The sequence below is a fragment of the Camelus bactrianus genome, chromosome 11 (genome assembly GCF_048773025.1).
Source record: "Camelus bactrianus isolate YW-2024 breed Bactrian camel chromosome 11, ASM4877302v1, whole genome shotgun sequence".
Taxonomy (NCBI): Eukaryota; Metazoa; Chordata; class Mammalia; order Artiodactyla; family Camelidae; genus Camelus; species Camelus bactrianus.
This window is the reverse complement of record NC_133549.1, coordinates 51,011,446-51,034,181: the sequence shown is the minus strand read 5'-3', so window position 1 is coordinate 51,034,181 and position 22,736 is coordinate 51,011,446. Positions and strand designations below refer to the sequence as shown.

The 22,736-nt window shown below is 33.4% G+C and overlaps 1 protein-coding gene across 2 annotated transcripts in view; it reads right to left on the bottom strand.

The window, feature by feature from the left end:
- Positions 1–22,736, bottom strand: part of ATAD1 (ATPase family AAA domain containing 1) — a 44,094-nt gene that overhangs the window by 20,670 nt on the left and 688 nt on the right. Inside the window, exons 1-5 of one of the 2 annotated variants that reach the window (XM_010971258.3) lie at positions 19,562–19,698; positions 12,520–12,602; positions 7,850–7,948; positions 5,831–5,951; positions 4,327–4,527 (exon numbers count right to left, since the gene is read on the bottom strand). In XM_010971258.3, the coding sequence (XP_010969560.1) occupies positions 4,327–4,527; positions 5,831–5,951; positions 7,850–7,936 (409 nt within the window). In that variant the 5' untranslated portion in view covers positions 7,937–7,948; positions 12,520–12,602; positions 19,562–19,698. Of the gene's footprint in view, positions 1–4,326; positions 4,528–5,830; positions 5,952–7,849; positions 7,949–12,519; positions 12,603–19,561; positions 19,737–22,736 lie in introns of those variants that run through there. The other variant, XM_010971257.3, reaches the window with a different exon arrangement.

The window sequence follows — 22,736 nt, the reverse complement described above, 5'->3', positions numbered from 1 at the left end:
ATATGCAAAGAACTCTTAAAATTCAACAATAAGAAAACAACTCAGTTAAAAAATGAGCAAAAGGTCTGAACAGACACTGTACCAAAGAAGATATACAGACGGCAAATAAGCATAGGGAAAAAAAGCTCAACACATATGTCACTGGGGAAGTGTAAATTAAAATAATGAGATAACACTACACACGTGTTAGAGTAGCTAAAATCCAGAACACTGGTAATACCAAGTGCTGGAGAGGATGTAGAGCAAAAGACGTCTCATTTACTGCTGGGGGAACTGCGAAATGGTGGAACTGCTGCTGGAACTTTGAAGCGCAAATAGCCACTTTGGAATGTAGTTTGGTCGCTTCTTACAAAGTTAAACACAGATTTACCATCTGATCCAGCAACTGTACTCTTAGGTATTTACCCAGTTGAGTTGAAAACTTAAGTCCACACAAAATCTTGTATATCTGTTTTGTTAGCAGCTTTTTCATAATAGCACAAAACTGGAAGCAACCAAGATGTCCTTTATTAGACGAATGAATAAACAAACTGTGGTACAAACATAACAATGGAATATTATTCAGCAATATAAAGAAATGAACTACCAAGCCACAAAAAGATATGGAGGAACCTTAAATGCATATTACTAAGTGAAAGAAGCCAGTCTGAAAAAGTTGTATGTTATATGATTCCAACTATATGATATTCTGAATAAAGCAAAACTATAAGGACACTGTGGCCAGGAGTTTGGGAGGGAGGAGTTTGGGAGGAATGAATAGGTGGAGCATGGGGGACTTTCAGGGTGGTGAAATTATTGTGATACTGTAAGGGTAGACATATGATACTACACACTTGTCAAAGACCACAGAACTGTACAACACAAAGAATGAACCTTAATATAAACTATGGACTTTAGTAACAACGTTATCAATACCGGTTTACTAATCATTATAAATGCATCACACTAATGCAAAGTACTGATAATAGGGGAAATCGTGTATGGGGGGAGGGGGTACATGAGAATTCTCTATACTTTCTGCTCAGTTTTTCTATAAACTTAAAACCATTCTAAAAAATAAAGTCCAGTAATCTAAAAGAAGTTAATAAATATCTGAGATTGCAAGAAGGAAAGAAAAAGATCAGAAAAAAAGAGAACTGAAAACAAGAATGGTGAGAACTTGAGGTGATTATGCCACTATTTGTGTGTGTGCTTGTGTACCCAACAGGTATGCATGGGTAGCATTAGAAGGTTCTGCCATGGTGTTAACTTCCATGTGGAAGCCAAGATACTCAAAACGATGTACACTCACAGAAAGTACAGACAAGAAAAAAATTTTGCTCATCACTACAGGGAGTTAAGGAAGCTTGTCTGTCTTGGCCTGGGCCCTGAGGGGAAATATATCCCCCCTGAAAAATTAAAAGCCAGGACCACAGGGGCTCTCTCTCTCAGGCTTGAAGTCTAAATTTGTACTGTCGTTCAGTCTAGGAACACCCAAGCTGAGAAATTAGAGCCGAAAGGCTCTAAGTGGAAGACAGAAAAACTACTCTAGATTGTTTTAGGCAACATAGAATTCTCATATAAAAATAAGTCATAAGCAATCAAATGTTAGACATGACACAAGGAAACAAGTTACTATGAAAGAGAGAGTTAATGATACAAAGGAGTAGAATTTCAGACAATAAAATGATCCAAAAAAACTATATTAAAATAGTATGTTTTAAATTCTGAAGACAAAACGGACTGGAATTCCAACAAAAAAACAAGCTACAATGATAATAAATAAATCTCAGAGAAACATAGAATTTCTCAAGTTTAAATGTAATCAACAGACTACAAACCCAATGATTGTGAGATTAAACATAGCCAAGCAAAGAACTGCTTTTTGTAACTTACTCAATGATTGATTGATTTTTGACTTTCACAATTACTTTATGTATAAACAAAAAATTTTAAATGCTGCCAATTAAATTATGATACTAAAAGAAGAAAAAACTGCCAATTAAATTATAACATGCTACCCCAATTTCAGGGATGTTAAAATGCAAAAAAACCCCAAAACAAGACAGTATGTTTTAGAACTGATGAAACAGAGAACCAGATGCTAAAACTATGGAAATGACTCAAAATTAAGTAGAGTTGCATAAAATATATATATATATAGAAGCCTTGCAACATTCAATAGCAACTAGAGAAAAGACAGACTACTTACAAAGAAATATTAGGCTATGAGCAGAATTCTCAAAAGCAGCAAGAAAGATTAGAAGACAACGGACTTCAAGCTTCAAAATGTTGAAAGAATATTAATTCTGTACCACTTAAAAGTAGAGACAAAATTAACACATTTTCACACAAAAGACACACAAAATTCACTGAACTCATAATCTTTGCTGAAAGAATTTTAACAGATTTCAGTAAGAAGGAAATTAAATCCAGAAAAGGCAGGTGTAAGAAGCAATAGTAAGCCAAAAAACTGGCAGTGGATCTCTAAACAAGCAGTCAGTATAAAAATAACTAATATGGAAAGTAAAAAATAAGATAAGCCATTAACAACATGTAAGAGATAAGAGGAATGATTAGTACTTAAAAGTTCTAAGGTCCCTGTATTATTTGGGAGGAGGGGAGAAACAATTAGCCTAGACTTTTAAGACAAGTAGCTATGCTAAATGTGTGCTAAGAGAGAATACAGCTGACCCTTCAACCAGGTGGGGGTGGGGCACTGATCCCTCCCGCAATCCAAAGTCTACACACAATTTATAGCTGGCTCTCCACATGCATGGCTCCTCCATGTCTACAGTTCGTGCAGCACTATAGGATTCACTATCAGAAAAATCCACGTACAAATGGACCCATTCAGTTCAAACCTGTGTTGTTCAAGGGTCAATTGTATATAACTTTTAAACCCGTACCAGGGAAAAGGGAATAAAGAAAGCACCAAAGCCCACTAGACTGGTAAATAAAAAGCATACAATTGTCTGTTAGAAATAAACCTAAATACATTAGCTATCAAAATGAAAGCAAACTGACTATACTTCCCAGTTAAAAAGTCTTAGATTAAAATTTTAAAAAATCCAGCTATATGCTCTTTTGTGCAAAATTCAAAGCAAAACCCCAAAATAACTGGAATAAACTGATGAGAAAGATACACAAGGCAAAATACTTTATATCTATAACTATCTTTCTCTATTATTATATAGCCTATCATATTACATATAATTAAAATAGTGTAATTCAAAACTATAGGTTTAATTACTATAGCTTTATTATAATATATAGCTTATTATAACAAAAATATAGATAATAGATAAAATGTAGAAAAAGTCCACAAATATAAAGGTCATGACATTCAGGGAGAGAAGATCTGTTTTATAAGTTGGCTGTCCATATGGAAAAGTATAAAACTGGATTCCTACTTCATGTTATGTATTTTAAAAAAGAGAGTATTTATGGAGGTAGTGAAGGGATTTGTAAACGAGACACAAGACTTGATAAATATAACTACATTTAAATTTAAATGTAAAAGAAACTATCATAAAGTGAAAAGACAAGCCAGTCTAAGAAATATTTGCAATCATAATAAAGCATCAAAGAATTACTAAAAAAGATGCAAATAACCCAAAAGAAAAACTGGCAGTTTATAAGCAAAGAAACCTAAATGGCCAATCAACATGTTAAAAGATGCCCAAATTTACTAGTAAATAGGGAAACACAAAACAATAATAATTCTTGCTCTTTAAATTGACAAAAATTAACAATAATGTCTGAAAAAATAAGTTCTGGGGCAGTACAAGCCAACCATACACGGGTCAGAGTGAAAATGGGTATGACCACTCTGAAGATCTGGTCATCCCAGTGAGGCTGAAGGTAAACACATCACACAACCTTATGGTTCAACTTCATGTACCCTGGACAAACATATCTGCATGAGGAAACATGTACATGAAAGTCCACTGCATACTGTTTATAAAAGAGAAAAGACAGAAAAAAGTATCAAGGGGGTGAAAAAACAGACTATGGTTTATTCTATAACACAGAAGTCAGACATTGCAAATTAGGATGTTGGTTATCTCTTTTATTAATTTGGCCTAAACAAATATTAAAAACTAAATCTGAGAGGGGAGTGTATAGCTCAAAGTGGTAGAAAGCATGCTTAGCATGCAAAAGACTCTGGGTTCAATCCCCAGTACCTCCTCGGAAAAAAAAAAAAAAAAGTAAATAAGTAAATAAAACTAATTACTTTCCTCCCCCCACAAAATTAAATACATAAAATTTAAAAAAAGAAACAAAACTAAATCTGGTCATCTAAACACCACCCTTTGAAATGCTTACATAGAAAACAAAGCATACCTATTTCATCTATGAAGATGATGGAAGGCTGTAGCTTTATGGCAAGGGAGAAAACAGCAGCAGCCAGTTTCTGAGATTCTCCATACCACTTATCAGTCAGTGTTGAAGGCTGAAGGTTAATAAACCGACAACCTGCTTCTTTGGCTGTAGCCTTGGCAATCAATGTTTTACCACAGCCTGGAGGTCCATAGAGAAGAACACCTGGAAAGAGAACAAGATATTTGCTTTAGTTTATGTGATAATCAACATAGTATTAATTCTGCCTATACTAAAATTTTTCCCAATATTCACTTTCATTTTATCTTTTCTTATAGTAGAAAGGAAGGTGATATATTCTAAGTTCATGTCAGTGATGACAAGTATTTGGAATTATAGCATCTCTGTGCTTCCTCCCTTTGTGAAAAGGTCTAGTTCAGGATATTAAAGACAATCATCTTAACATCCAAACTCACACCACTTGATCAATGGTTGACAAAATCATCTAATGCCCTCCCTCTTCACAAACTAAGACCACTATAGCACAAAAAATTAAATTATCTACTTCATAAAAATGTACACATATTGGCTTTAATTACCTTTGAAATATAAATTAATGCACTTTCTGATATAGCTGCAAAATTAGTAAGATTATAAACAACTTCAACCTATACTATTTTGATATTTCTAAAGATCCCACTTTTTTGAGAAATGCATGTGTCTAATAATTTGATTTCAGTCTTGACTAGCAACCTGCCTAGTTTTGGCAATACAATGAAGAAAAATTTCTACTAGATGGGAAAAAATAAGCTACACGACAGCATTTGTATCTGAAAGCCATAGCAACACAACTCTAAAGATCTCACTATCAATCATCATGTACTCTCCATTTGAATTGCCTTTAATAAGCCTAAAACATGATTAATACTTAAATGAAGAAGAGCAAAAGTATTACCTTTAAGGACCTAGTTATAAATACTTTCGATTCTTGAGTTCCGAGGCTTTCAAAGTAATTACTAACTAGGAGTAAGAAAATGTTTCTCTTTTTAAACATAAATAGTATTTAACTTCTAGTTCATCTGTAGTTCACTATTTCCTATTCAAAAAAAAAAAATTGCAATCTAAAAATAAACAGAATTACCAAGAGGAAAAATAATCACTAGAATCATGAAACAACAAAAAGAAGTCTTACCTTGAAAACAAAAACCCATATTGTTACTTTGGATTTCTTTTTTATCCTTGATTTCCCAAATTTTTGTTTTCTTGTAAATAATAAAAATGAATTTGAAATAAAGGATTATTTTGACATGTAACCACAGGGAAAATTTTATCTAAATTTGGAAGCTGAGGAATGAACAATTATTTCTTTAAAAATTTTAAAACAATTATTTTATTATTCATAAAACAGTTCACTGTATCTTAGCATTCTCTTGAAATCCAACTTCAAAAACACCAGTTCTATAATGGCAGAAAGTTCCAATGCTTCCCAGATTTTTAATACTTTAGCAAAAATAAACTTTTACCATACCTTTTGGAGGCTGCAGAAGCCTGGAATTTTCAAACAAATGCTTCTTTTTGATAGGTAAGATGACTGTGTCTTTCAGATCTGTAATGACATCATCTAAACCTGCTATATCACTCCAAGTAACCTGGTAAAAGGTAAGGTCAACATAAATTTTTACAACTAATGTATTTTCACTGAAGTAGAAAAAACTCCTTCCAAAATGGCAAGCTTTATACATAAATAACAAAAGTTTAAAATGATATATTAACATAAGCACTTTTAAGCAATACTCAAATTATTAAACTACTATGGACCGCAAAAAGGAGTAGTCAATTATCTACTATTAAAAAAAAAAAAAAAGACTACGTGCAGCACTCAAAACTCTGCAGGGACCTAAACAAGCTAAATTCACTCCATTTAAGAGGAAGAAATACTCTGCCAAGAAGATTGAGAACCAGCTCAGACAGATAACTTGGCACTAACTGATGGGGGAGAGCTCATCAGGAGTGTTCCTAATTCACACAAGAAGCTGTCAAACATAATAGGAATGAATTTAGAAATAAGGTCTATACTCACCAAACTGGGCTTACGAATTTTATAAATCAAAAGTAAAACTGTGTCAAAACTTACGTCTTTTTAAATAGTAAACAGGGGATACATGCTTTCAAAATTCACACAGCTTATGTATTTTAAAAGCCTGCTGACTCAACCTAAAAATCTAGGGGGAGGGGTACTGAAAAAGACCTAAAAAACAAAAACAACCCAGCTGTAATCTGGCAGAGTTAAAGGGGCTGGTCAGAAGCAATATTTACAATAGATTTATTTATTTTTCACCTTAAGAAAAAAGTTTAAAAATTATAACCAGATCTGAAAAAAAAATCACCTACTTTCACTGTAGCTGTAACAAAAAATTGAGTCCATTAGTATAGCCTTACTCAGAAATCAATATAGGTAGGGCTTCAAGAAAGTGCCATTGTAAATTTATAAATCAAATTCAAATGGAGGATTAATTCTGGAAGGGCATGATGTATCTCTGTGCACGCAGATATTAATAGACATTGTAGATTTTTATTTTCTAGATTTGGAGCTAAGGATATATATTTCACTCTATTTATTTATTTATATCTATTGTTATAAATATTCATAGGATTTTAGAATTCATAAATTACATTAATCTGATGTTCAAAATAATCCTTTAAAAGTAGGTAGAGCAGCTATTACAGTATCCATGGATTATTCACAAGGGAACTGAAACTCAAAGAGGAAACAATTTGCTAAGGACATGAATGGAAAAACTGGTATTCAGAATCTTGTGTTGTCTATCACACCTTAAATGTAAATAGAAATCTAGATTTAGACTCCAAATCAAATAACCACATGACTTAGAACAGTAATTTTATATACCAGAAAAGTGAATATATAAAGGTACAGTTTTAACTAAACAGATGTGCACACAAAAAAAGTTAATATAGCAGGCCTGAGACTATAATCCTTAGAAAGGTCTGCTTAACAAGGCTGGCCCTTGGCTGGAATATGGGAACTTAGATTTTAGGAGAGTTCCCGCCATTCCCTGATAAGAATAGCTAAACTGTGCAAACAATATGGTTCATAGTGGATACCTGTTTTTCTTATGGGAGTCTAGAATTTTGATACACATTAGAAGATGGAGTCTATGTGACCAGTTCCAATTAAAACCCTGGGCCCTAAGTCTCTAATGAGCTTCTTTGATGGGACAGCATTTGATATGTGTTCTTACAACCTGCTGCTGGCAGAATTAAGTGCATTCCGTGTGACTTCACTGGGAGAAGACATGGAAGTTTGTGTCTGATTTCCACCAGACTTCTTTCCATGCCTCTCTTTCTTTGCTGATTTTGCCTTGTATCCTTTTGCCATAATAAATTATATCCATGACTATGACTACACTGAATCCTGTGATTCCTCTAGAGAATCTTCAAACTTGGTTGTGGTCCTTGGGACCCTTGACACAAAACGCTAGACAAAAAAATAAAAAATAAAAAAAAAAATAAGATTAAAGATACATACATGCATGTTAAGAGGGTCTACTAGATGAGCAGCAATACTCATTTCATACTCTGAAAGCTTCACATTTTTGACACCAATTTGCTTCATTAATTTTTCTGCCTAGAAAGAAAAAACAAGCAACCTTTTTTAGTTTGGTATTTCGACACTGGCACTCCAAAACATGTATCTGTGAAGTCTAAAACGCAAGGAACAGACATACAAGAATTTTCCAGGGATATTCTTATGCCCTTTGATTTCATCTTTCCCCAACATAAATCCTTAAGTAAAGAAAAGATTTGAAGGTCTACTCCACAGAAACCAGGGCAATTTAAACCAGCTCTTAGGAAATGAGGGAAAACAAAAAAATGGGGTGTGTGGTCAAAGAGATATATATAGGGTCTAGCATAGCTCCAATGAGACTCTAGGACCCACCTTGATTTCTCCTTCCTAGCAGGATTATCATGCCAGGGCAGATGAAACGTCAAGATGAAAGACCAAGGAGTTAAGGATACCAAGAAATGGACAATTGGAGTTTCTCCTCTTAAATTAACAGAGTATCTGAAAACAGGTGCCTGACTTTCTTCAAATCACCTATGTATCACATTTCTATATATAAAATAGATAAATAGCAAGGACCTACTATATAGCACAGGGAACCATATTCAATTTCTTATAAGCTATAATGGAAAAGAATCTGAAAATATATATACATATGTATATGTGTAACTGAATCGCTCTGTTGTATACCTGAAACTAACACTGTACAGTAACTACACTTCAATAAAAAATAAAGTTAAAAAAATTACTCATGTATCTACAATAGGTATTCACGCCTATCTAATTTCAAATTGTTCTGAGATTCTACCCTTTTTAGTTAAAGTCACTTCCTGGGGCTAGACAAACCAGAGATAACAAAAATAACTTTGAATTAGAGGTATACTTGCATATATTTCTAGAGCTGGGCAAAACTAGCCTTAAACCTATATGCTCTACCATGCAACAAGATTTTCAATTAAAATAAAAATAATGAGAGTAAACATTTACTGAGTGTGCCACATATTATGCCAAAACACTGTGGATGGATTAACTCACTGAATCCTCAGAGTGATCTTGGAGGTAGGGACAATTTTTCTCCAACACAGAAAAAGAAACTGAGCTCAGCTTGGACTAAGTAATTTGTCTTAGGTTAAAAGTTAGCAAATGGAAAAAGCAACATGTGAATCCAGGCAGTCCCAACTCTAGAGATGATACTCTAACCATCACACACATTGTCTTGGTTTCCCCAAACACATGATAGGAATTAGTGACCACCAGAGACTCCCTAAAAATCTAGAGATAACATACTCAAATTTCAATTAAATGAACATTTTCAGAAATGAAGGTTCTCTGATAAATCATATTTACCTAAATTTTTATTGCTATTATTTTATTTTATTTTATTCCTAGAATACTTTTTACTACATAAAATCTTGCTTTTTGTCAGGGGTACTGCTGCTCTTAAAAAAATTCACATCATACAGCATTACAGAGAGAGGATTAGGATATATATTGATCATATCCTAGTAATACAGCATTTTTAAAAAGTGCTATGAACCACATTTTTCCTATTTAGCCAGCCCTCTGTGAAATTATGGAATCAATGGATGAAGCATCCTTTTCCAGATTCTTTTATCTCTCTCTTACAAATATCTTCTCTTTCACTGAGTTTAAATCTTTTTAAGTGTCAGCTACAAAAGACAACCTATTTTTCATACGTATAATAACATTAATTTACTCTTTTCATTGTGTTTCCATAAATGTGAAGTCATTCCACATGTATCCTTTTCAGGCCATGCTCTAAAACAGTGGTTCTTAACCAGGAGTGATTTGGCAATGTCTGGAAATATTTTTGGTTGTCACACTTGAGTAGGGGGGAGGGCGCTACTGGCGAAGCAGAGCATCTAGGCAGCAGAGACAAGAATGCTGCTGCACAATCAAGAAGGCACAGGATAGCTTACCCTCTGCCCATATTACCTGGCTTGAAATGTCAATATTTAAGAAACTCTATTCTTTCCCCCCAATTAGCTACTTGCCCTTAAAATTTTACTCTAGGCTACAACTGCCTGTTGCTACCTTTATCTGTATCTGGGATTTCCCAAATAAAAATCATCAACTGTGTTATTTAGTTTACAGAGATGGAAAATGGTGATAGTCGAGTTTACCTAGAATCTTTTACCCACAACAGTAGTTCCTTTAACAATGTCTCCGGGTTGCATTAATAACATTGATAGAAAAGAGAAAAAAAATTAACATTTATTGAGTCCCTACCACATGCCTGGCACTGTGCTGGGTACTTTAAAGGGAATCAACCCTTGAAAACATCCTGAGAAGTAGTTATTACTATCCTCATTATTCAGATGAAGAACTCAAGGGTTAGACAAATTGAAAGAACTGCCAAGATTACACAGCTCGGAATTAGCATTACCAGAGCTCAACTCGTGATTTGTCTAACTTCAAAGCTCATTTTCTGTAGAAACACTAACATTCCTCATTTGGGAGAGCAGAACATGGTTAATAAACAAATGAAAAGAAAGCACTCCAAAATATACCATATCAATACCAAACTGTGCTCCAGGAATAAGTTATCCAACTGTTTAGCTTTGACACTTTTAACTGAATCCCTATTTGTAAAATGTTATACCAAGAAAAACAAAGTTAAGACTGGAGTACTTGAAAAATGGCTTATGCTCATGCATTCCTTTACAGCTAAATGACAATTATATTTTCTAGTCACCAATGTTTGCTTGGGTTTTAAAGGATGTTTCTCCCATTTTGTACATGTAGGGAAACTGGCAGCCTGCGGGTGAGAGGAGTCAGAGGTAGAAGGAAACTTACTTTTTACTGTATACCAATCTTTTTCATAGTACTTTTTATCCCTTCAAGCTATTTCACTGTTTCTCCATGTGAAGTATTATTTTTAAAGTTAAGAAGTGGGGTAGGAAAGAGTGAACTAATATTTCTACTTAGAATAAGGAAGGAGGAAAAGGAGTAAAGGAGCAGCAGAAAACAAACACTCCTTCCATTCAGGTTCCAAAAGATTCATGAAATTGGCTCTTTTGGAAAAATAATTTTAGAAAGAGATGGCATACATAACAAGTTAGGAGCGAAAAAGCAAAGATGAACTAATTAAACTTATATCAGAAACCTTTTACTGAGGTCACAGCTGAAGTACTCCAATTTAAGTGAAGATAGAGAAAATTAACAATACAAAGTTTTAAAAATACATTTAAATAGGAAATAGCAAAGAATTTGAATAATTATCTTTATATATTAAGTATAAACCTTTACCACAAACTTACATTAAATTTCTAACAAACACTCTTTTCCAGACACGTGGATATAATTATCTTCTCTTTAAGAGTTAGTACACTTACATCTTTCTTCTGACTTTACCGTGTATATCCCAAAACTTGCTGGATAAGATGGCTTTCTACTAGGCTTGTGTATAAAACACTACAATATACTGGGTTTTTTCTTAAGTTTCTCTCTTGTTGCTTTTCTTTCCTCATCACTTCGATCTATCTCCTTGGCCTCTGAGACAACACTAACTGCTTATTCCTCACTAATTTCCTATCTCAATTTCATTATTTACTTCAGCTTCTCAGTCTTCTAAGACTCAGCTCCAGTAACCATAGTTTTAGGGCCACAGTTCACAATGGCTTTCTAGTGTCAACAAATATTAGCTCTTCCAAATGGTAATTGGCTTTCTGTGATGGCTGCTCTTAAAAATCCTTGGCAGTTAGGAGTTCCATGTTAAGATTTCCGTGTACCATCCCTTCACAAACTATTTAATCTATTATTTCCATCAAAATAACCGAAATAAAGTTTTGAAGCCTACAATATCAACGATAGGACTAAAAATAGGAAGACATTACGTTAAATGACTAAGGTCACAGTATATGACCTTCATGTGCATGAATTCTAGGTTGTGAATCTTTCCAGGTCCTTGACAACTAAACTATAATCTCAGGAATATTAAATAGTATATAATTAATATGCTAAACAAAATACTGTATGTATAAATGCCCAGAAGAGGTCAATCAATAAGTTATTCATCCTGTCTTTGAAAGTTCCTTAATAGACAGTACACCTAGAGATTCCATTTTTCTACATCCCAATTTTCATCACAGACATAACTATCAAAACTCGTCTGCTACATCCCAATATGATCCAACAGCAGCATGTGCCCAGAATACTCCTGGTCCCTGTATAACCCTGCTGAAATTATGTCCTTATTACCAATTAAATATCCCACATTTCATAAGTCTTCAGGCTAGAAATTGTTTCCAAATATCCTGTTTAATCCAAATGAAGACTACTTCTAGGTTACTGTTTCTGGTTTGAACACATCTGTTACCCTTTACCTTTCATCTCAAAACTGCATGGCCTTTAAACTCAGATGAGGCCCACGGATTATCTGGTAATCTCAAAATGTTACCTAAATTTTTACATTCAGTGCTCTTCCTCTGTGACCACAGAAGTCATACCTTTCTCCCCTCCCACATTCACACCTCATCTTTGTCCTCAATGTGCACTCTAATTGCTTAATTCCTTTCTGTACTCCAACTAAATTATTCCTCATTTGGCAGTACTTGGTTTCCTAAATGGCCTGAACCACAGAACGTCTTCTGTAGAAACATAAAATTCCTTACATTTGTTACACCAGTTAGCCCTGTCTTCAAAGCAGGTTCAGCACCACCATTCACTTTATCTGCTCCCAAGCTGCTGAGGAATCCTCAAAAAATTAATAAAAACAAAACAATTGAGTTCCCAATAACATGCTTTCTTCAATCATGCCGTAACATTTCATAATCTACCATGATTTATTTCGTTAAACACTGATCACATACTTAGCTCAGCAGGTCCCAAATCTCCTCCACTCCCACACACCTCTCCCCTTCATTGAGAATAAAATAATTAACTCTATTTAAAATATTCCCATAACTACTGATCCCAATCCCTCCCAGTTCTTTCAGAACCTACCTCCATCCTCTTTGTCAGCAACTCTCTACCTCCTCCACTAGTTCTTTTCCTTTCCTTCTTTACCTTTCACCCAGCAAACTCCGGAGTGACTATGTTCTTTTACTTCAAATTATACTTGCTGTCCCCAATGAATGGAAACTGCTTTCTTCAAGTTTAATAATTTCAATAAATTTACTGATCACTTTCTTCGATCACATTCCTCACAACCTCTTTTTCTCCTAGATCATTTTATAACACATTTACAACCAATTACCTTTTGTAATTTTTTTCCCCTTTGTTTTGGTGACTTTACACATACAAGTAATTTCACAGATAACAGGAGAGAATGTAAGGAGCTTTTAAAAATCATATTTAACACCCCACCAATGTCCTCAAATTCTAATGTTTCACAACTGCCACAAAAGAACCACTATTACAGCCTGCAGTTTTTTGTATACTTCAAGGTATGCTGAGGTGGGAAAGACTGGTATGAATAACTTACATTATCCTGGCTTTATTCCTACTCCTTTGGTTATTTATTATATTTTTAAAGTGCTTTTATCAAAATTGGAGAGATAAAAAGGGTATCTTCAGAACACAGAGATGAGGTATCAAGAATCATGGAGTAGGTGCTCAATGAATATTTGTCTAATGAATAAATTTAAGTCTTTAATCCCTGGAAGTGATTACTACGTATGGAATCAAAGAGAAATAAAATTTTATTTCCTCTTATATGGATCCAACTGTCTAAATATCATTATTATTGAAAAATCCATCCTTTCTCCAATAGTGTACAAAGCAAAGCCAGCTGTGTCACACATCGTTTCTATATAATGCATAGGACTGTTTCTGGACTCTCTTCTACTAAATTTGCCAATCCATCCCTGTGCCAATAGTACACTGTGTAAAGCTTTATCGTAAGTCTTACTATAAAACAAGGCAAATCCTTCCTCTCCCAATAAACACGTCTTGTTTTTCAGGGGTGTCTTGCCTATTCATAAACCTTTATTCTTCAATATAAATTTTAGGGGAAAAAAATGCAACACACAAAAAAAGCCTCTTGGTATTTTTAGACTGACACTGAATTTAACTTAAGCCTTCAATAGTTTCACAATTTTCCCTATAAATGTGTTGTACAATGTTTGCCAATTATTGTATATTTTTTGATGCTATTGTAAATAGTTACCTTTTAAAAATTCCACTTCCCAACTGTGGAAGGTATCCAGAAATAGTTGACTTTTGAATATTGATTTAGTATCCAGCAGCCCTTAAACTCTTATTAATCCCGATAGTTTATCTATAGACTTTCTTTGGCTTTCTGTAGATGATATGACCTGTGAATAATGACTGTTTAGTTTCTTTTTTTCCAATACTTCTACCTTTTTATCTTTTTTCTTGACTTATGCACTAGTTAGTAATGAGTAAAATGTTAAATAGAAGCAATGACAATAGGATTCTTTGACTTGCTCCTAATCATAAAGAAAATGTTTTCAATTTTTTACTGTGAAGTATGTTTCCTGAAGTAAATTCATTCTAGCATGCTAAAGACATTATCTTCTATTTCTATTTTACTAAGAGATTTTCTAAAAATCAAGAATGTTTAATTTTAACACAGGATTTTTTCTGCATTGATTGTCTGACTGACTGCATTGATTGTCTGACTGACTGAGAAGTCTGACTAACACAGGATTTTTTCTGCATTGATTGTCTGACTGACTGAGATGTTAACACAGAATATTATACATGTATTTTGTTTTCCTCAAATGAAGCCAGCCTTTAATTCCTGGGATAAATCCAACTGGTCACAATTTATTATCTTTTTTACACACTGCTGAATTCAGCTTGCTAATATTTTGTTTAAGATTTTTACATTCATTCACAAATGAGATAAATTACAGCCCACTAGAAGTTTTGGAATTGTTCTTATGCTACCCTCATAAAAAGGTTTGGTGAGTGTCTTCTCTTTTTCTACACTCTGGAAGAGTTTCTATAAAATTGCTATTATTAATTTTTCTTTAAATATTGCTAGAATTTGCCAGCAGAATTCTATAAGCCTGGAGTCTTCTTTATGGATATATTTTTCCAATATTAATTTATTTCATAGTTATGGAACTAACAATTCATGTATTCTAATTCTTAAATCAGTTATGGTAATTCATGATTTTTTAAAACTTTTTTTATTGATTTATAATCATTTTACAATGTTGTGTCAAATTCCAGTGTAGAGCACAATTTTTCAGTTATACATGAACATATATATATATATTCATTGTCACATTTTTTTTCTCTGTGAGCTACCATAAGATCTTGTATATATTTCTCTGTGCTATACAGTATAATCTTGTTTATCTATTCTACAATTTTGAAATCCCAGTCTATCTCTTCCCACCCCTCGCCCCCTTGGCAACCACAAGTTTATATTCTATGTCTGTGAGTCTGTTTCTGTTTTGTATTTATGTTTTGTTTGTTTTTTTTTTTAGATTCCACATATGAGCAATCTCATATGGTATTTTTCTTTCTCCTTCTGGCTTACTTCACTTAGAATGATATTCTCCAGGAGCATCCATGTTGCTGCAATTCATGATTTTTGAAGTTTGTCCATATTATTTAAGTTTTCAAATTTGTTGGCATAGTTATTGTCCTTCTTTTTAATGTCTGCAGCATCTGTAATTACATCCTTTATCATTTCTAGTAATACTTATTGGTGGCTTCATTTATTTCTTGGTTTTAAAGAAGTGTCAATTTTATCAGTCTTTTCAAATAAACAACTTTTTGCTTTTACTGATTTTCTCCATTATGTATTTATTTTCTACATTTCTATTCATTCTCTATTGTATATTCTATTTTCTATTAATTTATCTTATGTTTATTATTCCCATTCTTTCACTATGTTATTTATGGTTTCATTCTGTTAAAATATTTTCTCCAGCTTAAGTTGGATATTTACTTTATTTCCTACCTTCTTTCTAATATAAATACTTAAGACTATAAATTTCTCTCTAAATACTACTTAATATTTTAAGTTTAATTCAATTACAAATATTTTAAAATTTCTATTATGTTTTCTTTTACTTAGGAACTATTTAGAAATGTTTCCTACTTTCTAAACCTATTGGATATTTCTAATGATTTTACTGTACTGCACTATAGCCAGGGAATGTAATAAATACGCTACTAGTACTATGAAACTTCAGATTTGCTTTATAATAGATTATATTTGGTTCAATTTCACAAATCTTACATGCATGCTTGAAATGTACTCTGCATTTGTTTTAAATGTAATGTACTATATATGGACACTAGATAAAGCTTGTTATTTGTTTAAATCTTCTACACTCACTGATTTTCTCAAAATATTTCATCAATTATTGAAAGAAATGTTTAAAATCTTCCACTGTGATGATGGATATGTTATTTCTCCCTGTAGTTCTACTTTATGTCTTTTGATGCCACATTAATAGATGCACACACATACAGAAATGTTATTATTTCTTGGTGAACTGAATTTTTAGTTATATTTTTAGTTATATTTTTGCCTTAAAGTTTACTTTTGTTCAACCAGCCTTCTTTTTGTATTTGTGATCTATTTTCATGCTCCAAATTCTTATTTTCAACCTTTCTGTATCTGCATTTTATGTGTCACCTCAACTAGTATACGGCTTAACTTTATCTTTCTAAACCATTTCTGTATTTTCGTCTTTAATGAAATTAAAGGGTGCTGTCTTTTGGGGTCAAAGATTTATGGGAATATCATCTCTGAGATGCTCCACACTTTAGATCAGTACTATGCTTTGTATCCTGAGTTCCTCTGGGTCATAAAAACAGAAACTCAATTTCAAGTTTCAGCAAATTCCCACAATGTGAAAGCTGGCCTCAAGCTCATCTTACCTTTCTGAATTTTTGCCTTAAATTTTTTACTTGAATATCTTACTTTCTTGTTAGTTCACAAATACCTTTAAGATTTAAAGTATCCTATCTGGATTGTTGTTTTCAGCAGGTACCTAGCTACCCATACTGACCTATTCATTCTCCACTGGCTTCACATCAACTTTCTCATTCCCTAAATGAAGTCCTGCTCTTCAGCTGACTATTTCTATTTTATAACATCTCCTTTAGAGACCTCACCACTCTCAGTACAGTTATGAGCATCTATCATAGTGACAACTACATAAGCTCTCAACAAATATTTGAATGTATATATCTTGATGGTGGCAGGAGGAAAGTGGAAGAGTAGTCTGGGGAAAAAACCCACAAATGATACAATACGTATCTTCCCAGGAATAGCCGTGGGGCCTACTCCATCTCAGTGAGACTCACTGCTCTAATGAGTCTAACTACTATGAGCACCTGATAAGGAACCTCCAGAGACTGACCTTTTTCCTGAGATCTAGACCTACAATTTCACCTGTTGAATGAACATTTTCCCCTGGATCCATAGCACCAACACATACTCAATATGCTCAAATCAAATGTCATCTTCCCATAAGCTTGCCCTATCTAAAGATTCTAGAACTCTATAAAAGATCCTATGAGTCTTTGAGGACCCAGACAAATCTTGGATTCATCTGTAAGATGTCCTTATTCTTTTCCCTATCATCATAAAGTCCTTCCAGCATTCCATTCCTTTTGTTACCCGCTTATTCTAGGTCTTGACCAGGATTATTGCAGTCTATAACCAACAGAGACCTCACTTCTAGCCTCCCTGGTTCCAATTCTTGTTACATGATACTGTAAGGTGAATTATCCTTAAAACACTGCTGTACGTTATCACCTACCTACTCAAAAATCTTTAATGGTTTACCACTGGTTATACAGGAGACTTCAACTGATCAAGAGCATATTTCAATAAGTAGTTGGCCAGGGAGGTAAGGAAAGAAAAGAGAAAGGGTAACAGAGAAGCTGTAGCCCCAAGTCAAGCAAAAAGCATGTCTCCTAGTTAAATGATAATGGACTTCTCAAATTCTGTGGCATTTTTTATCAGCCTCTGTCCACCCATGAAAACATTAGGACTGAGTAAGGAAAGATCAGCACTCTGTTCCCTGAGTTTATACTTAAGGTCCTTTATCATTTAGCCCCTTACTTCTCCCTCTAAGTTCTACTAGTTAGTTGTGCAAACCCTCTACTCCAAACTGACTAGTCTATTTACTCTTCTTTTAACAGTTCTTATTATCGTTAGCCCCATCACAACTCTGTTCGTGATTTTCTTTCTACTTAAAATTGTCTTTGCCTATTCTAAAGTCAAGCTCTTTCATGAAGCCATCCTCAACTGTCCCAATCATTAGTGAATACTTTCTCTAAATGCTATAGCTTCTGTCTACTCTTTAGGCAATTAGAATATGCTACTTACTGTCATAAATTTATATTGTCATGGACAAGTCTTTTCTCCTTACCCTGGGCACTAGAGAGCAGATGTAGTGTCTAACACTTCATATGCCTGACATTTAGAACAATACTATACACATACTTTTCAATGTGTATCATATTGAAACTGTCACAAAAAGATTAATGATAATAATCCATTTATGTATTGCTTAAATATCTATTAAATATTTGGTTTCCTCCATGTCTTCTACACGTGTGTTCCAGGAGCTCTAAGAAGCCAAGAAAAATAAACAGCAAAATTCTGTTTGAAGTCACATCTCTGCTTTCAAAAACTGTGAAAATGATATGACTAATTAATATTTTGACCTCAGATTTAAGCTGACTTTCCTGAGTCAGATGGGGAGGGGGGAATTGCACTTAGGTTGACACATGGATATACTCAAATTAAAAAAAAATTACACTGCTCAGACTTCCTAGAGAATTCTGAATTGACTGATATGATGATATAACCTAGACCTTGAGTCAACTATTTTATTAGCAAATTCAGGGGAAAAAACTGACAACTGTCCAAATTGTTTCTCAGATCTATACAGTAAGCATAATTTAAGAGCTATGCACAGCATTATAGAGCCGTCAATTATTTACATCCCAGTTTCCCAAACTAGCCTTAAGCTTTTTGAAAGAATAAGATTTATTCATCTTTTATCCTTGGCATCAAGCATTTGCTAGCAGCTCAATGACTGTTTACTGAATGCATCAAAGTCAAAACTCACAGAAGAACGCTAAAAATCCATGAATATGAACATTCTGCCCTCAAACAGCATGAAAAATGTGAAAGATTCCTGTAAGGCTTTTATTTTTTGAGGAAGAATAGAAACCAAAAAAATTTATCATCCTAGTAAGAAAATAACCTTAAGAGGCAACAGCTGAAAAAAGAAATACTATAAACTTATATTAATAACAACATTTTTAGCAATCCCTTAATCAGAAATTCATAGTTTGTAAGTCTGTAAGACTGACAGCTTGTCAGTATTACTCACATTTCAAATGTCACACAAAGTATAATACATACCATTACAGAAGATAAAATTTTTTGTTTAGTCTGTTGAAAAATTTTATCTAGATTCCTTCATTTACAAGCTGACAAAAATGATTTAAGATATTAATAACAAAATTGTATAGTACTTTTATTCTTTATCATTTTTTCTTCTGATAAAATGCTTAAATAGTCAAAAAGGATTTGAGAAGCAAACACGTTTTCAGGGATGAAGTTAAATATTACATAAAAACACATTTCTACATGGGTCATACATAATTTCTCATTAATTTATGATTCTACTATATCCTTAGTTTTATGGGAAAATATTTGCTAGCTCCAAGAAAGATGATTCTCAAATATTTTAATCATACCTGTTTCTGAGCTTCTACTTTTTGCTTTCTGGTTGGATCAATTGCATCTACCATCCATTTGATTGTAAAGTATGTTACTGCACCAAATATTGTCAAACGGAAAATTAAACCAACAACTTCATTCCGACTCAAGGGACGAGAAAAGGCTTCAGCATGTACCATCTTGATTGTTAACCTTAAAAAACAAACAGAAATGTCACTAGGTAATAACTAGATTCATTAAAACTGGGAGACTGATAGGTGGCATAAACTAGGCAAGAAAAACTAACTTCTAGTCAAATTTAACATTACGTACCTTAAAAAGTGTTTTATTTAAAGATAAACAGATTTTTAAATGTGAAGAAAACAAACACATTTTAAGCTCCTCTTGGAAATTCAGGTTTATTTAATCAGAATTTTTAATAAACTTTTCTAAAAGCTCATATAATTTAAGTAGACAATAACTCTATTTGAAAAACACAGTAAACATTTTAAAGCATTTCCTCTTTTAAATAGCTTTTAAATAACTATTTCAGAGAATACAGAAAAATAATGACTATAACACTAATCCAACTGAAAAAAGCCAGCCCCAAAACGAAATACTTTACTAATGTGTTGGTAAGAATTTCTATGAAGTGTAATACATACCAGGTAATTTCTGAGTGAAATACAAACTGTGAATGGACTCACTTTTCCATCATATTTTCTTTTAAAGGCTTCCAAGTTTCGCTGAAATTTATACATGTCATTTTCTCAATTAATAAGTGACATTAAATTTTTTGAGCCATCGTATTATTTCCAACAATTTAGCTAAATATGAAGCAACAGAATCTTCAAAATGTTTGAGCCACAAGAATACAAGTTCTCACCCAAAATAAAGAGGGAAAAAGAAGGCAACGTGCCTACTTTGACAGATATGCCTGAGCAGCTACACCAACTACAGCTTGGCTTACAAGAGGCATGTACACCTGTGTCAACGACAATGCCCACCCTGTAGAAATAGCTTGTTAAGGATGATGCGACTGTCACATTATTGGAGATAGAATCTCAGCCTCAAATAATGTCATTATACTCTCATAGCACAGGACTATGCTGAATGCTATATGATATGGGGGTGGGGAAGAAGGAATGTATATTTTGCACTCATGAAAAGGAATAAATCAGAATTTACACAGTTGGCTCAGAAACAGGTAAAAATCAGACGTTTCGCAGATTAACATCTGTGGTCGTTCCAGCTCTAAAATTATTGTTTCTTTTCTCACTACTACTGTTCAGTTATTAAAGATTCTCTTCACTTGCCTGTCTCTGGAATAGCTCCAATAGTTTCTAATTCCTCTTAGATATCTCCTTCTCCCTAACAAAAAGATCCCAAAGCATTCCCTTTATTTACAGGATTCCCAAGCATTCAAGACTATACCAATCTAGCCCCAAAGAGCAACTTTAAAGCCACTTTTCAGTTCTCCACTACTTCTCAACAGCAACTCTCAATACTGGAGTCACTGGCATCTGAAAAGGCCACATGTATTTTCCTTCCAGCATATCTGCACAGTACCCTGGATGGGTCATTTCTCTCCATCTAGAATTAGTCAAATTCTATCCAAACTTCAAAAATCAATTTCACATGCACTCTGAAGGCTTTCAGATCACATTAATCCTCTATAATATTCATTTGGTCCTCTTACTGAACTTATGTAATATTTATTCTACTCAACTAGAGTTTAAATCCTTATCAACAGAATTTATATCTTACCCGTTTTTATAACTGTCACATACAAAAGACTCTATTCAATAATCATCTGCTCAACAGTTAAACTGCAACAGCAGAAAAACCTCCCATTCAATCATTTCAACAAAATTGCTGCCAGACTTTTGAATGACTTCCAAAAGAAAAGACAAGGATTCCAAACTTCTGCATTACTAGGAGCCACTGACTTCACAGTAATAGATTATTTAACTTAAGCTTAACAACTAAATAACTGAAAGCCTTCATTCTGGATGAAGAAACTGGCCTAGGGATGTTAAATGATTCAATTCATACAATAAAGCACTTATTGAGCATGTATATATAATGCCTACTATATACTGGGTATACAATAATGGTTAAGATACAGTTATTTTACTCAAGAAATGCACAGTCCAGTTATTATTATATTTTTAAAAATAAAGCTAGAGAGAAGCCACCTAGTTAAAATTTCTCATGGAATAAATCAAAGTGTGCTTTCTTCCATCAGCATGGATTCCTCAAAATGTGTTAACAATACTCTACTTCTTACAGAAAATGAAAATTTGTCTTCTCTAGCCTTTATTCCAACACAATAAATTTGAGAAAAAAAATCAGTTGGAATATGTGGTATCATGTGGGAGCATTATTCATAGATGAAAATAAACCAATAGGCAAAATAAAGGTTTACTAACTTAAACTAGTGATATTTGAATGAATAAAACGTTTTCATTTATTTAAAGTTTAAATTAGTAGTGATAAAACTGCCATCTACTGGATGTTCACTGAACTACATGAACAACTAGGGCTATCAGTACACATCCCGGTCATCAAGGTAACAATTTTTAAACCAATAAAAAATATCAAGACAAAAAACCTCTGATAAGCATATATTTTCCTATACTTAAATTATTAACTGCAATACAGTACTCTGGACCTATAGCCACTTCTACAATAGTCATCCCTCTTTTAAAATGACTTCAAAATCCTGAAATGAAACTGAAACTTCCACCTGCTTGTAGGTTGCAACTATATGTACTTAATTATACACTCATCAATCATTCATATGACATTGATATGCCTGTAATGTAAGGCCATTACGGTGACTATATCAGTACAGCAGAATATATAACAAAAGCTGCATGTGCATACAACACTACGGACTGTATTTCAATTTTGTATAAACATTAGGATCAACAAAATGAATACACAAAGATGCACATAAACATAGATGGTGCCATGTACAACTAAGAAATATGGCAAAACACTGTAATTCAGAGTTATCTGTTAGGCAAACATGATACGAGATAGTTTCATCTTAAAGAGTTCTCCATTTCAGGGTAGAAAACTTTATAAAGTCGTACCACCTGGCCAATGAGCAGTTTACTGACAGATTAAGGACAGAAAGTATAGTACTCATACCATATCATTTCTCCCCTAATTCATTGCAGTGTTCTACAAAGTTTTTCTCTACCC